General features: G+C 31.3%; 1 protein-coding gene across 1 annotated transcript; it reads left to right on the top strand.

Annotated features, from left to right (window-relative positions):
- The first annotated feature begins 849 nt into the window (after positions 1-849).
- LOC107886637 (uncharacterized) lies at positions 850-3,759 on the top strand. Its single transcript, XM_016810668.2, has 3 exons — positions 850-1,164; positions 2,543-2,748; positions 3,144-3,759. The coding sequence occupies exons 1-3, from the start codon at positions 1,063-1,065 to the stop codon at positions 3,409-3,411; spliced, it is 576 nt and encodes a 191-aa protein (XP_016666157.1). The 5' UTR covers positions 850-1,062; the 3' UTR covers positions 3,412-3,759.
- The last annotated feature ends 12,770 nt before the right edge of the window (positions 3,760-16,529 follow it).

Genomic DNA, 16,529 nt, shown 5'->3' with positions numbered 1-16,529 from the left:
CCGGGCCGGGCTTGGGCTTAGCAATTTTATTTCTAGCCGAGCTTGGACAAATTTTTAGGCCCATATTTCGGGCCAGGCCAAACTCGAACCTAATAGACGGGCCTAAAATTTTGTCTGGACCCGGCCCATGATCACCTCTACCCCCAACTCTATCAAATAATGTTTTAGTTGATTTTTTATTTTGAAAAATATGATTGATTTTCAATCCTTTTGCCATCTAATAAAATATGGTGAAATGTCCCGTGTACCCTTAAAAGGATTTTCCTTCAAGAAAAGCAAAATCTCGGACTGCATACCCCGCGTGATAACAAAGTGCAAATTAGTTTCCAGTTCCCAACTATCACCATCATCTCTTGCTCATTCTTAAGTATTTTTTATTCTTTATTTTTTATACAAAAAGTTTAAAATAAAATTAAAGAATAAATATCAAAATTATATATCAATTATAATTTAACGTATAATTGTATATATTAATTTTAATTTTATGTAATTTTATATAATAAATTTTGATTTGATCAAATTTTTATAAATTATTAATACAATTATTGATATAACATCATTTTATATTTATATATTGCATAAAAAACTATACTTATTTAATATGAAAATAAATTGATATATTTTTCTCTTTAAATATATATGATTTACTTAAAATTAAAATTTTAAGTATAAATTTAAATCACAATTAAAAATTTACGTGCATAACTATACCAAATTAAAATTCATGTACATAATTACATATTAAATTAAAATTAATGCATAATTTTAATATTTATCTCTAAAATTAAAAATTAAAGTTGAAGCAGTAAAAAGTTTTTTACTTTGGTAAACATGGTAATTGAAGGGCGCGTGATTCAGCGAACGAATAGAATAGGCGTGGGTCTAAAGTTGACACTTTTTGGAAAAGGAAAATATAGCCTTTCACTGCTTTCTACTACTCTGTTTACATTGCTTTGCTCAAATTCCACATTTTCTTCACTGAAAGCAGCAGCTAAACAAGGGCCGCTCTCTTTGCCTCACTTATCAATACCCTGTCAGTGCCTGCGTCAGCTCAAAGCAGAGATGGGAGAAGGAAAGGGCTCAACCCTAGTGCACCTTCTGGTGGTAGTCCTTAGCCTGGTCGCATTTGGGTTTGCCATTGCAGCCGAGAGAAGAAGAAGCGTTGTAAGCCCATTCTTTACTCTTTTCAGCTTTGCTTTAGATACCTCAAGCATCCCTTTCAATCTTCTTTTTTGGGGGGGTTTTAGTGCTTACTATTTTTGTATCTGATGTTTGAGTTGATAAAGAAACTAGGCTTTCTGAGGTGTGATATGTAGAGATCTGTGGGGTTTTAGAGTGAATTTTGATGGTTTTTGTTCGGATGGTATGTTTTAAGTTTCAGCTCCTCTGCAACTATTTCTTTATTCCATGATTCTACATGTAGAATATGTTATTAAATTATTCTTCTTTTTTCAATTATTTTTTGTTGAAGATCTACGTTTAAGTTCATTAATTTACTCTCAAAATACATTATTTGTTCTTTCAATTGATGATATTTTAGTTCATTCCTTTCATGACTCACATGGCCCTCAAAAATAATGTGAACATTGTGCCTGATCTATCAGGAAAAAAAGAAAAGTTATAATAGTAAAAGCCCAATTTCAGCCAATTTGAGAAGCTTCTACATTGAGCATCTGGATTTCCCATTCCCCCTTCCCCGGTCAATGTCCGCTTCTTCAAACTTTCTTTTTATGGCAATGGCACTTCTCACATAATCTGAATGAGGCATCTGATGGTACATTGTCTTGAAATAGTAATTTATTTCATTGGTTTTTAATCCTATAAGCCACTATACACTAACTTCAATACTCTCCAGAGAGAAGGAAATATAAAATCATTTTTCTGACATTTCAATAAAAGATATCTCCAGCTTTACTATATAGTAAACATATTTAACAAGAAAGAATCACAGAATAGTGTACCTATTTAATTGTTCATACTTGTACTGAGCCGGTAATACTAAATTTCCTGCAAAGAGCCACCTGCTTCTTAATACATTGTCTGCAAGATATCTGTTGAAATACTTGACAATATGAAGTAAGATGCGCTTTTGCGTGCACTTATCCTAGCGTGGATTAGGCTTACATTGCTTCTTTCAACCTTATTTAATGCAGTAATATCTAGTGCAGTTTCTTGTAAGGTCCAAAACTTGTGATGCATAGGTACCTAATGAAGCACGTAATTATTTCAATGTGAAACTAAAGAAATATGCATGCTGACATCTCTCTAATATTAGTGCACTTGATATGTAGCTGAATTTTTTGTTTAATTTGAAATGGTCAGAAATTTGGGCTGCTGATAGGACTATGTTTAGGGTTTTAAGGTTTGGGGTCATTTCTATGTATGTAGTTATTGTATTTTGTAAAGCAGTAGGGATTGGATATGACTTCGCTATTGGCAAATTTCAACCTCCTTCTGGAGATATTTTAAGCCCGAACATCAGTTAGCCTCATGTGCATTGTTTAATTTATGACCTTTTAACCTTTACTTTACTGCATTGCAGGGCACTGTTGTTAAAGATGACATAACAAATTCTACATATTGTGTCTACAACTCGGATGTTGCCACTGGCTATGGAGTAGGTGCTTTCTTGTTTCTTCTTTCTGGCGAATCGCTGTTGATGGGAGTTACAAAGTGCATGTGTTTTGGGAGGCCATTAGCACCGGGTAGTGATCGAGCTTGGTCTATCATATATTTTGTCTCATCATGGTAAGTATTTCAGGTTGACATGCAACATCATGTTCATAAATCCATCACTCTTTGAACTTCAACCAAAGCTCTTCTCTGATTAGTCACCTTCCTACTTTTATGCTCCTTGCCCTCCTGTTTTAATGAAGTCTCAGTTATGATATGCCATACTATTTCCTTCTCTACCATTTGACCAATATGATTTCTATTTGAATTTTATTATCTTTCTTGCTTGTTTTCTATGTGGCTTTCTGCTCATATCATATATGTATACATACATATGTATGTACGTATATATTACTTTTAACCTTATGTGTATCCTGCTTGTTTTGGAAATTCCAAATGTTCATGCTACAGAGGAGATTTTTGTGGAAATCCTTTTCCCTTCTAATTCTTTTGTGCACCCGCATTTGCAGGTTGACTTTCTTGGTTGCAGAAGCATGTCTAATAGCGGGTGCAACTAGGAATGCTTATCACACCAAGTATCGTGGAATGATTTATGCCCAGAATTTCTCCTGTGAAACTTTGAGGAAAGGTGTCTTTATTGCAGGAGCAGTGTTTGTGGTTGCCACAATGATTCTCAACGTATACTACTACATGTATTTCGCCAAAGCAACCACCACAATGCCGGCTCACAAGGCAAATCGAACGAATTCAACTGTTGGGATGACTGGTTATGCTTAAGGTTAAATTACTCAATTAATGAAGCCAGGCAGATAAGTTTCACATCTTGTTCTAGTGTGACTTCGATTGACATTGTAATAAACAACTGTACTTGTTATGTTTGCGCTTTTCCATGATGCTACAGCTCAGGTAATGAATGTATGGTGTCAATGGAAGGAGCGATAGATTTGTTGGGAACAATGTACGTAAAGATCAAAGAAATGTCTTGGGGCTTGACCTCAGATGTCAGCCATCGCTTGGCCTAGTGATATTCTACAGAAACTCTGGGAACTATACTATATTAGCAACTTGTTTTATAAGGAAATTTGAGCTTGGTATATTAATTCTAGTATGTTGCTTGTTCTTGAATCTTGCGTGAGTCTATGTTTGATATTAATGTTAACAAGTAGCAACCGATTACATTAGACCTTAAAAGATCGTTTTGTCATTAATTGAAGATTGGTAGGACTTTTGCTCGTCAAATTGAAATTGGGGTAAGTTTTTCTTGTAGGTAAAATAGAGATGGATATTAAAAGTTTATTTACCTAATACGAAAATTTTCTTATTTAGAGAGTTAATCCACTATATTTAACGAGTGCAAAATGTAACCTCACTCTACTCTAAACAAAAGTATTGTCTTTCACTTCTATATTTTAAACATGATCGCTCACCTTCTAAGACTTAACTTTTTCCTGAAAGCTAGTTCAGTTTATTTAAAATGTTTTTGCATTTAATGAAACAGTCATTATATAAACGAACGAAGTGCTTTCTCGATATCTATCCTACCATTAATTACAATCACTTATTCCATTCAAATTATCCTGATTTTCTCAATATTAAGTTCTGATTGATTGAGTACAAGGTTTTCAATTGATACTTGTTTTTCTTTCGTGCAGGTTTAAGATTTACTGATAGAATCCATTAAGCAAAGATCCAAATAATTAAGATAAAAATATATCAATTGCAAGTTTTACTCTGTTGTTAATTATTTCTCAACACTTAATGACAGGTGAAGTGCTATAACCAATTAAAAGTCAATAACTGCGACAGTGAATGATGTTATTAATTTGTCCATGTTATCTAAGCTCCCTCAACTTTTATTTCTAATATAATATATTTCAACATGTCACCATATGAAACATGTTTTCGGGTGTATTTTCCCACTCCCAGACAGGCATATCAAACACAATATGGCCGAATGACTGTAAATATGATACTATATACCCTTAGCAATGGTATATATTTGAATATTATATAATAAAAAAACATTAAAAACACTTTTAAAATTATATAATTATTTTAATCATTAATCAATTAAATTAGTATTTGATTGACTATGTGATATTTAAAATGTATTATCTATACTTCTATTTTATATATTAAGCTTTTGATTCGGTATCATGAGTCAATTGAACACCAACTTAATTGGGAAAAAACTAATATATTATTTCTATAGTTGGTCAAATATTAATATACTCTTTCTTTTAAATGATAACTAATATTATTATGAATTGATGATATTTTCTCTTTTCATACTTTTTTATATTTAAATGAAACAACTAAAAATCACATATCCAAAGATCAAACACATGTTTAATAAAATTTATATCATTGTTGAATAATTTTTTAAAAAAATAACCAATTTAATCGCTAATTCAATCTATTTTTTAACTTGGTTCAACCAATTCATACCAAATTGCAACTCAATCGATTAAAAACTTTACCAACTGATAGTTTAATCTAACCGATTTAATCTGGTTGAAATAACCATGCCCAGTCTCATTCGATGTGTTTATAAATGACACTTATTTCCAAAGTAAAAATATATTTATGGACAGGGGTGGTCAAAGTATACAATGACCGTCTAGACTTCCATGATGGGTCATTTCTTGACGAGGAAGTGAAATGACAAATATGTCGCCGATTTATTAGACCAAGTTTTTAAGAGAAAACTTCATGTCTGAGACAGAGGGATCATGTCCCGTTTAAATTATCCATTCATGGTTCCTTCATCGTCTTGTATGAATCCAACATAAAAATTAACTAAACAAAAACAACCAAACAGATACACACAGATAAGTTTGTCTTCAATGTAGTAAAAGTAGATTTTTTTTCTTTCACCGGCAGAACCTTTTAATATCCAACATAAATCTTTTCTTCTACGTGAGTCGAAAGCTCAAATTTTGAATTGCTAAGCTACTTTTTAACTTTGTAATCATCAATGCAAACATTTGAAGGTATTTACATTTAAAGCGCATGTTTTAAGGTAGGAGATTTAGCTGATGCATTGGCCAAAGGTGGAGTTGATCGACCTACACCTTTTCGTGGGATAGTGATTCAGGGTTTCGATTAACATTATAATTTCAGATGCTGAAGAAAAAAGTTAAATCTAATTAGGGATGATAATTGAATGAAGTAAAGGTAGATGTTGGTAAATCTATCACTGATTTATACTTGACATATTTTATCTCGTTATTCGTTTCATCTTACGATGAATGCGTAATCTTAAAAATCATTGTTATCTTTATAGAGGTTAGATACATTTATACACGTCCAATTTGTTTTTTTTAAACAAATATAGAATACAAAATTTTATTATACAATAAATACATTATATATAAAAGTAAAACAATAATTTTACCTTTTTAACCGTTTATAAAAGTTGGACTAATTTGAGGTTTATTCTATGAAGCAAATTTACATTTTCACTCTTTTAATAGTTATGTATAAAGGTAAAATGATAATCTTATATATCAGGCCAGAGTAGGGCAAGCATCAAAATCGATACATACTCATCTTCCTGTTGGAACATTTTTAAATATTTATAGTGTTCCAATAACTATAAATGAATGGGTGTAATTAATCAAAAGTTATATTATTTGATTTTTTGAAAAAGAATTATAACTATTTAAATACTATTATTTGAAAAGTTATAATATTAAATGAATAATTATGTTTTTATTTTAAAGACATTATTATTCAGGAAGACACCTATTGAAAGATGTATCTATAAAGAGACTATAAATAGGAATGAGATTTCATTTGAAAATCGTACCAACAAATCCTAATATTCTTTCTTTTCTTCCTTCATTTTCTAATATTATTAGATTATTCTATTAAGTATTACTACAGAAATCGTTTGTAGAATTTGAGTTCGTTGTTATACATTGCTCAGTGCGTAGTAGATTATTCTCGTCAGTGCAAAACACAAATAGTCATTGGCTTCATTGTATCCTCGAGGTTAATTTGCTTGGAACTCATTTGCACACCGAAGATAGGTGGGGGCGAATATACTGTTAAAGATACTAGCTTGATACACTCCTTGGAGCCTTATCTTATTTCTCTTTTTATGTTCGAGTTCCGTTCGTATGTTCGAGATATTCTTCACCGGAGATTTGTACTAACACTTCTAAAAAAGAAAACCTCCATCTTGTCATGCTCCATTATTAAAAAAAATCTCACTCGATTCAAAATAAAACATTTATAAATCCATAAAGTGCTTTTAATTTCGCTCTCTCTAACACTTTTTATTATGCAAGCATCATTATATAATAATATATTATTAATTAAAACTTTAAGGGCAAACTATTAAAATAGTCACTTTTGGTTGTCTCTAGTTACATATTAGTCACTTATGTTTGAAATGTTACGTTTTAGTTACTTACATTATCGTGTTGTAACATTTTAGTCACTGAGCTGTTAATTGTTGTTAACGATGTAACGGCAAGCTAACGTGGCACGTTAAATCATCATTTCAAACAAAAATTTTAGGTTAAATTGTACAATTGGTTCCCATATTTTTTGTTTTGAGCCATTTACTTTTTTTTTTCCTTTTATGTTCTTTTAACATTTTTTCTTTATTTTCCATTCTCTTCCACTTCTCCCTCTATTTTCCTCCATTCTTCATCTCTTTTATCTTCTTTGGACTTTTTTTTTTCTTTTATGTTCCCTTCTCCATATTTCAATGGTGATTTCAAGAGTTGCTTCAAATGATTTTCGTGCAACAAGGTCCTTAAATCCATCGTATGGTTAAATGCTACACATTAACAAGTAACCTTTAGTTGCCTATTTGACATAATTTGTAGATGCCTCATGTTTGAAATCCTAATTCTTTGAATTAATTATTAGATCATTCAAGTGAAACAACTTCGCATATGCCTCATGTTTGAAATATCATTTCTTTGAATTAATCATGTGGAAAACAGAAAACAAAGGGAGAAGCAAAAAAGCATGAAAAAAAAAGAAGAAAAAAAGTTGAAAGAACATAAAAGAAAAAAATTAAATTGCTCAAATCAAAAAATGTGGGGACCAATTATATAATTTAATCTAAATTTTTTGTTTGAAATGATGATTTAATGTGCCACGTCAGCTTACCGTTATACCGTTAATGACAATAATAATTAATAGCTCAGTGACTAAAATGTTACAACACGCTAACGTAAGTGACTAAAACATAACATTTCAAATATAAGTGATTAAAATGTAAACTGAGATAAACAAAAGTGACTATTTTGATAGTTTATCCAAACTTTAATTATTTTTTATGAAAAATATCAATGCTGTATATTTTTTAATTGAATTTAATTTTTTTTAGTTATCTATTATTTATGCAAAAGATAAAATTGGACAACAATTTCTACTCTAAAAATGATAAGAGTATGGCTCAAAGTGCGTGAAGAAAGTTTCAAATAAACAGAAGTGAATCCAAGGGGATTGAAGTTTCAAATAAACAGAAGTGAATCCAAGGGGATTGATAGGGCTGACTCCTGAAATAGGAAATTTTCATTTAGGCCTTTTAATATTTTTAAAATTTTAAATTAGTAAAAGTAAAAGTGCATGTTGGTCCCCCCTAAAAATAATAAAATTTTAATTTAATAATTTAAAAATTATAAATATATAGACTATTAAAATTGTGAAATTACACTTTTGCTATAGTAAAAAATTACAATTTAATTTCGCCCCTCTAAAAAGTTTTTTTAGCTTCGCCTTGGCAAATAAGGTTGATTCTCTACATAATCCTTATTTCCTGCCATAAACCCTTTCTAATTTGTTCAACTTCATTTTCTATTATACCATGTTAAGTTAACCAATCAACAATTTACTAAACCACTTCTCTTCCTTGAGCAACTCCTCGGCCATGGTTAGAATTAGTATTAGCATTCTAAAAAAAATCAGTTAAGTAATGGCTTAAATCATAAAATGGTATCTAAATTATATTTTTTTTCAAGTTAGTACCTAATTTTTTTTGCCACAAATGATACCTAAATTATACATCGTTATCCAAATTACAACAAAAAGTTAACACCGTTAAAAAAAACCTCTTAGCAAATCATTTTGTGACATGTGACACTTTTAAATTAAAATTAAATTGAAAGATTATATTAAAATATAAAAAAACTAAATTAAATTAAAGCTTTTCAAATATATATTTTATACTCTCTCCCTCATCATCACGATTCTTTCTTCGCCTTTAATGTACTTTCTTTTAATTGTTTTGATCTGTAAATATCTAAAAGAACGGGTAAAGTTATTTTTAAGAAAAAAATTCATGGGTTTTGAATCAAGGTTTAAAAACATAAAATAAGTTTGTTGGAATTTGGGTTTTGTTGTCAAAAACTGAGTTTGGATAAGTTTTTTGATGGGTTCTTGAATTTTCCGTCATTGGAGTTATTGTGTTAAGAAGGAAATATATTAATATGTTTTTAAGTTTTTTTTTTAAAAAAAGAGCTTGAGGAAATAATAATTTACTTTTTTTGGATTTATTAAGTTAAAAAGTGCCACATGTCACAAAACCATTGGTTAAGGCTTTTTTTAATGGCGTTAACATTTTGGGGGTAATTTGGGTAATAAAGTATAATTTAGGTACCACTTGTGACAAAAAAAAAGAGTTTAGGTACTAATTTAGGGAAAACGATATAGTTTAAGTACATTTTTTGGTTTAAGCATTAAACAATCTAAAGGCTTGTTGATACAGTAGTGCAATAGGGAGGAGATAAGGAAGAGGATATGGTGGTTGTTACAAAGGCCAGTTCACTCAGTCATGGCGGATAGCCGAAGATTACAAAGAATGGGGTAGAAGAGAGTATTAAAGCTAACTGTACAAGGTAAGTTGGCAAAATATAGGCTTGGTCTTTCTTCATCATTCCTAAAGGTATTTATAAGCAAGAGGTCTTGTGTGATGCAACGTTAATGTGTTAAACTTCCCATTTAATCATCATCATGGAGCGCATGGGTGGATGTCTTCGACAGGATGAGGATGTTTGTGACGGGACAAACCTTGCTATTCATTCTGACCTGATGGTATAAAGCAGTTGAACCCACGTGAGGTTTAGTAACCAACAATATAACGTTCCTAACAGAAGCTTGGGCTTGCAGCAACAGATGGTCCTCGCTTGCCTATCTGGTTTGCCATATGTCTTTATTCGAATGGGGGTATAACGAGGCTAAACATGGGACATTCCTAAAGCTATGTGAAACTTGTTTGTATGCCACTACCACTCAATAAGTTATATCTACTTAACCCCTGCATTAAGTTTCAAGAAGCATATGCATTGTAGATTTTTTTTTTCTTTACAATCAATAAAATTTTGTTAAAAACCCAAAAGGATAAAACTAATCAAAATGTTTGTGAAAACACTAAAACAAGCATACCTAAGTGAAATCTTCATAAAACCATAAAACACATCAATAAAAAGGACACACATGATCATATAGAGTAAATGTATGTTTTATTCAGGAAACAAAAATGGAGATAATTTCTAAGGAGGAAGTGAGAAAATTATGGGGGGATGAAAGTTATGAGTTTAGGTTTATTGCAGCAATTGGTAGATCATGAGGACTGTTAACTATGTGGAATATAGATAATTTCCTTGTTTCCAATGTATAGTGCGATGGCAGTGTTAATTATAGAAGGAAAATGGGTTAAAGGAGGATTTGGAGATAGTGTTAATTAATATTTACGCTCTTAATATTGCGGCAGAACAGATTATTTTATGGGGGAAATTGTCGGAGTTAAGAAGTAAGTTCACAAGTCCATGGATAGTGGGAGGAGATTTTAATGTGGTGAGATGTAGAAGTGAAAGAAGCTGCTGTTGGGGGTCAAACAAGGGTTCTAGAGAGTTTGAAAAATTTATCTTTGATTGTAATCTTATTGATTTACCGTTGGTGGGGAAGAAATTTACGTGGTATGGAGCGGAGAACAAAAAAAGTAGGCTTGATAGGTTCTTGCTGGATGAATTTTGGTTGTTAAAGATGAAGGATTTACAGCAGCTTGGATTAAAGAGATCGGTTTCAGACCACATTCCAATTTTGCTAGTAGATGCGGAAATTGATTGGGGTCCTAGGCCTTTTAAGTTTATCAATGGATGGTTAAAGAAAAAGGATTGTGTGGGTTTGATTGAGAAAGAATGGACTCATATGGACAGCTTGAATGGTCAAGTTGCTAGGAAGTTGAGGAAGCTTAAGAGGGTCTTGAAGAAGTGGAATAGGGATAACGGAAATGTGTTGGAAAATAGAATAGCAGATTGCGAGGAAAGGTTAAGAAATGGGTGAAAATTCTTGATATTGTTAATGTATGTCCTTGGTGTAACAGGGAGCGGGAAAAGACGGGCCATAAGTTTTTTAATTGTATCTTTATTAATGGATTTTGGAAGAGGATCTTTAATTGATGGGACATCGGATGGAAAGGGGTGAGTAATTTTGAAGATTTTTATTCATTTTGTTTCAAAGTGAAAATTCTAGGATCTTGTAAGAGTCTGTGGTTGATTGCAATTGCGGCTGCTTGTTGGTCAATTTGGCTTGCGAGAAATGAAATTGTGTTTGAAAATAAAATGTTGACAATGGATATCTTGGTCTTCCATGCAAAGATGAAGGCTTTATTATAGAGCAGGGCTGCTTTTGAAGAGTATAGGTTTCATGAGAGATTATGGTGGTTTTGTCCGTATAAGTGTTGTCTATCTAATTCTGATTATGGGGGTTGGTGTTTCCCACCTCATGGATGGCTTAAATTTAACGTTAGCGGTATTGCTTTTGAGGGTGTTCGGGGTGGTGAAGGAGTGCTGAGAGATGAGGATGGAATTGTTAGAGCTTTATTTTCGGGACCAATTGTTGCAGGTGATTCTGAGTCAACTGAATTGGGAGCTATTATCACTGCTTTAGATATTTTTTATTGAAATCGGATGGAAGGGGTCTGTTTCTTTGATTGTTGAAATAGGTTCGAGGGAGGTTTTTAGTTGGATTCTGGAGAAATCAAGGAGACATTGGTTGCATCAAGTTATATTTACTGGTCTGGAAAGGAGGTGGAGCAGAGTGGAAGAGTTATCTTTTTCAGTTGCTGAGGCGAATGGAAATGAAATGGCAGATTCACTAGCAATTGCAGGGATGAGTAGAACTTGTATGTTTAAGGCTTGGTGGTGAGTTGGCTTGTAATGTTTGATTTCATGTGTATGGTTTGTGGTTTTGGGTACGTCTTGTAGTATTTTTAGTGGTCATTGTTGCTGTGATGTTTGAAAAACTTTAGTCTTAAGACTGTCGAGTTTGTTTTGTTGATGAGTGGTCTCAGTAGGCAGGAAATGTTGGTCTTGGGTGTGTTATTCATATATGCTTTTACAAGTTGTAATGGCATTAATGAGTAAAAAAAAATGACACAACTACACATGGAACAAAATGCAACTTCACACCAAAATTACAAGTAGTCTAGAAACTCTTGAAAGCATTGAACATTGTAACAAAAGCACTACATATAGGCACCTAAAGTTTTCCAAGAAAACTAAGCATATTAAAAGATCATAAAGAAGACTAACACAAAATATCATAATCGAACACATTCCATAGGATCACAAAGCATTAGCAACAAAGAACCACTATAGGAAATTAGAGATGTAATGGTGGAAACTAGCGGTATTTACAAAAGAAACAGAAAAAAATGCAACTAGAATGCAACCTATAGTGGCGTTTATGGACCAAAACGCCACGACTAAGAAATAGTGCCGAGGCCTGAATTACCACAAAAAGTTTTTGGTACCATAACTTTTTACAATGTTTACTATAAGAATCACTAAAATAGGTTATAAATGTGGCTAAATTTATTTCTTTAAAATAATTGTATTTTAATAAAAATTATTCTTTTTTCACATAGATTCAGTGGCATTTTCTTTAAAAAACGCCCTAATATGTTATGTGATACTAAGTATAAAATAATACTTAATTTATAATTAATAAAAAGAATAAATATTATATTATTTTAAAAGTATCTAATTAGAAGAAATAATATTAATTTAAAATTTTTATTTTATATGAATAAAAAATGGTAATTTATTTTATAATTTAAATTAATGTTTCAATAACATAATTTTAAAAAATATTAAATTACTCTATAAATTATATTTTCATAATAATTATTTATAATATTTATGTTTTTGAAGGTTTTTTCCATCTTTAAACTAAAATCTAAAAAGGAAATAAAATTTATGTTATAATAAAAATATTATAAATATATAAACTAATGTTTAATCTTATATACAATTATATTAATTTTCAAATATAATGATTTGAGAGATCTTTGGTTGAGGTTTATTAAGTTAGTGGAGGTAGGAAATTAGTGGTCAAACCACTATAAATCGAATTGTCTAATCTTTTCTTTCATTTTCTTATTATTTAGAAAATTCTGTAGAGTTTTTTCTAAATACCAGTTCACCACCCTCTTGGTATTTTTGGACCTAACATTTTCTAATATAGGCAGAGAGCACTAGAGTGCAATGAAGTGGATTATGAGATATCTTTGGGGAACTTTTAACTTGAGACTTTGTTTCAACAATGAGGAACTTGCTTTAGTTGGTTAGACAGATTTAGATATGGTTGGAGATACTGACTTGAGAAGATCTACTTTGAGTCACTTAATCACTTTGCAAGGAGAGTTGTGGTTTGACAATCTAGATTGCAAAAATGTTTTGCTTTATCCACTACCGAGTTTGAGTTTATTGTAGTTACTGTGGTATGCAAATAGTTGCTTTGGATAAAAAAATTTGTGCAAGAACTCGCATTTTCTCAAAAGAGGTAATTCTTGTTTTGTGATAGCTAAAGTGTTATTCATCTTGGTAAGAATATTACCTTTCATGCTTGATCTAAACATATTGATGCAAGGTATCATTGGATATGAGAAGTTATTTAAGCTAAGTTGTTAGAGCTTGAGAAAATCCACACTAATGATAATGGTGCGCATATATTGACCAAGGCTTTACCAATAGGGAAGTTTGAAACTCGTTGCTTGAACGTCAATATGACGAACATCCCCACATAGTGGGAGGGGGAGATTTGTTGAGCGCAGGGCCCATGAGTATTCCCTAGTATATATATGTACTAAGGGCAACATTTTGAACCTTTTTTTTGTATATGCTGCAAACCAAAAAGGAAAAGGGAGAGGAAAAAAAGTTTTATTCACCAAGTGAAGTTTTTATCAACTGTTTGATTGAGGGTCTATACGATATTCGTTTGAGCTGATTTTTAGTTAGTAGACTTGAGGTTTTTAATTGTGCCTATTCAATTTGCTTGAGATTACTTGTTGATAGTTTTTGTTGAGTTATATGCTCTTGTTGTGGCTTTGTGTTATAATCTTGTAGCAGGACTCTTTTTTTTTATTACAGTGGAGCTTTTGGTAGACTTTCAAGTCCTATTGTTTTTACCCTTTGCTTTAAAGGGGTTTCCCACATAAAATTATGTGTCCCAATTTCTTATTTGCTTGATTATGGTATTATGGTTGATTTACCTTAATTGTTGACATATTATATTATTGGGGTTTGCCATAATTACCAAATTAATATTTTGGGATTGAAAGAATATTGATTATGCTTCCACTGTAATGCCCTAAAAAATTTTAGTGTCATTAACAGTAATATTTCAGGAATGAGGATCATAAAATTTCTATGAGAAAGAATTTAGAGTTATTAAAAAGATTTCCGAAGTTAGTTAGATACCAAAAAAGATTATTTAAGGTGATAAAATGTAATTTATTTTGAGATATTGGGTTTAATTTGGAAAGTAGGGATTGATGAGATTTTATCCCAATTTAAGGGGTTGAGTAATTTATAAAGGAATATTTTGTTAAAGGACTTATATACATGTACAAATGAGATGAAATTTATTAAATTCCATTCAACGAAGCTGCCAATTTTCAAGTTTGGAAAATCAGTCAACTTGTAATGACTTTTTGGATGGGATCCAGGCTTTTATGGGTTAAGATGTCTTCATAACGTTCGAAGATCTATCTTTTAGCTTCGAAATGCACTTTGACTAACTCAAATTTTAGTTTGGGTGCTCAAGTTATGACTGTTTTAGAGAAGACTGCGCGAGCAGAATTACTGGACGAGATTATTGCGAAAATTACGAGTTTCAGGCTTTGAATTTAAGTCTAAATCATATTGGGTTCAATTTTTAGGCTTAAATTTTATTATATATGAGTTCAATATAATATTTATTAGGTTTTATTATCTTATTATTTATTTATTCCAAAATTTAGATATTTTTTAAGTATTTTAAGTTATTTAGGAGTTTTATGTTTCTTAGTCAACCAAAAAATTTAGTTTAAAACTATTTTTTATTTAAATTAATTAGATTTTCAGTATATTTAAGAGTTTTACTAGGGTTTAGTTAGCTAGCCTATATAAAGGCTCTTTATTGTTCATTAGATACACAATTGTTTGTCATTAATAAAGTTTTCTACTTTGGGAGTTAGTTTTATTTGTGCAAAATTGCTTTCTTATCAACTCGATCGATCTCTCATGGTTTATTCATTGAGATTGTAATAATTGAGTCCATCAACTTAAAGCATAATCGAAGAATTCTAAGGTAGCTAATTGAACTTTCTCTTCGTCTGAACATTTGCAATATTCAAACATCAGTTCAATTTTATTCTCCCAATCATAATAGGCATCAAGATCATGCTTTCCTTTAAATGGTGAAACACTGAATTTTTGTTTAGCCACAAAAAATTGGCCACAAAGGATTGTTGTGACTCATAACCATCATCATGATCATCAGTCTTTTTGTAATGGTGAAGTGGCTGCTCATCATTATCATCATCATTGTTGGCATCCAATCGAGGCAAATTCTGGATAAATGTAAGTTTAACTACCTCGTTATGAAGGACACGATCTTGCAAAGTGTTGTATTTATTTTCCAAATGCTTCAGCGCCTCATTAAAATCTTTTTGAAGTTCTTCGAGCATTGTTGTAAGTTGTTTCATGGTAACTAAGGGAGTATCACACTTACCATCCTTACTACGTGTGCGTGCCATTAGTAGAGGCTAAAATAAAAAAAACACTCAAAAAAGAAAAGAAAAGTTGATCAAAGAAAATTAACTCTCACCACTATGCACTTGCAAATAAAAAAAATCTAAAAAGCAAAGAAAAGAAGTTAAGATTTTCTCGCTGGAACTTTTAAAGAGTAACCAAACTCATTAATATTAAAAAAATATGGGATCACTCTCTAACAAAGTTGACCTAAGGTTCTAAGAAGCTAAAGAAAAATGCAACTTTAAAATAAATAAGTTGCGCGAAGAAAAGAGAAACAACTCTTTTCATACCTAGTAACACAAGAAGCGAAAATGTGTTAGAATGCGTAGTAGAATAAAGAAAACTAAAAAACAGAAGAAAACCTAAGGTTAGAATCAAACAAAATAAACTACCAAGCAAAAAACATAGAACAATGGAAAACAATTTGAATTTCCTGTTCAAGTTGTTTCCGATGTGCTAAGTCAATAAATAGTACACAATTTCAGATCAATTTGAGTTCATTTACCTACAGAAATTAATGTTTTTCCAAAAATGAAAAGATCCAAATTGTTCACGATCAGTAAAGAAGAGGAAGCGGAGCCAAAGAGTAAGGCTTTAAAGCTTGTTTCAGTGATGCTTAATTTTGCTAATGTGAAAAGGGATCGTAAGCAAAAAGAGTTGATATTTGTGGACATCAACACAGAAAGCCGAAGGAGGAGTGCTCTTATTGATATGGAGGCATCTAATTTGTTCATACCAAATAAAGTCGTGGGTAAACTTGGTCTCTCAGTTAGCAAGTCAGTGAGTGGAAAGGCAAAGAAGACTTCGAGATAATTCATTTAAATGATTACGAATTCGTGTTGGGCTTGAATT

The sequence above is a fragment of the Gossypium hirsutum genome, chromosome A03 (genome assembly GCF_007990345.1).
Source record: "Gossypium hirsutum isolate 1008001.06 chromosome A03, Gossypium_hirsutum_v2.1, whole genome shotgun sequence".
NCBI classification, from domain to species: Eukaryota; Viridiplantae; Streptophyta; class Magnoliopsida; order Malvales; family Malvaceae; genus Gossypium; species Gossypium hirsutum.
The sequence above is the reverse complement of the archived record's forward strand: the minus strand, read 5'-3'. Positions and strand labels throughout refer to the sequence as shown.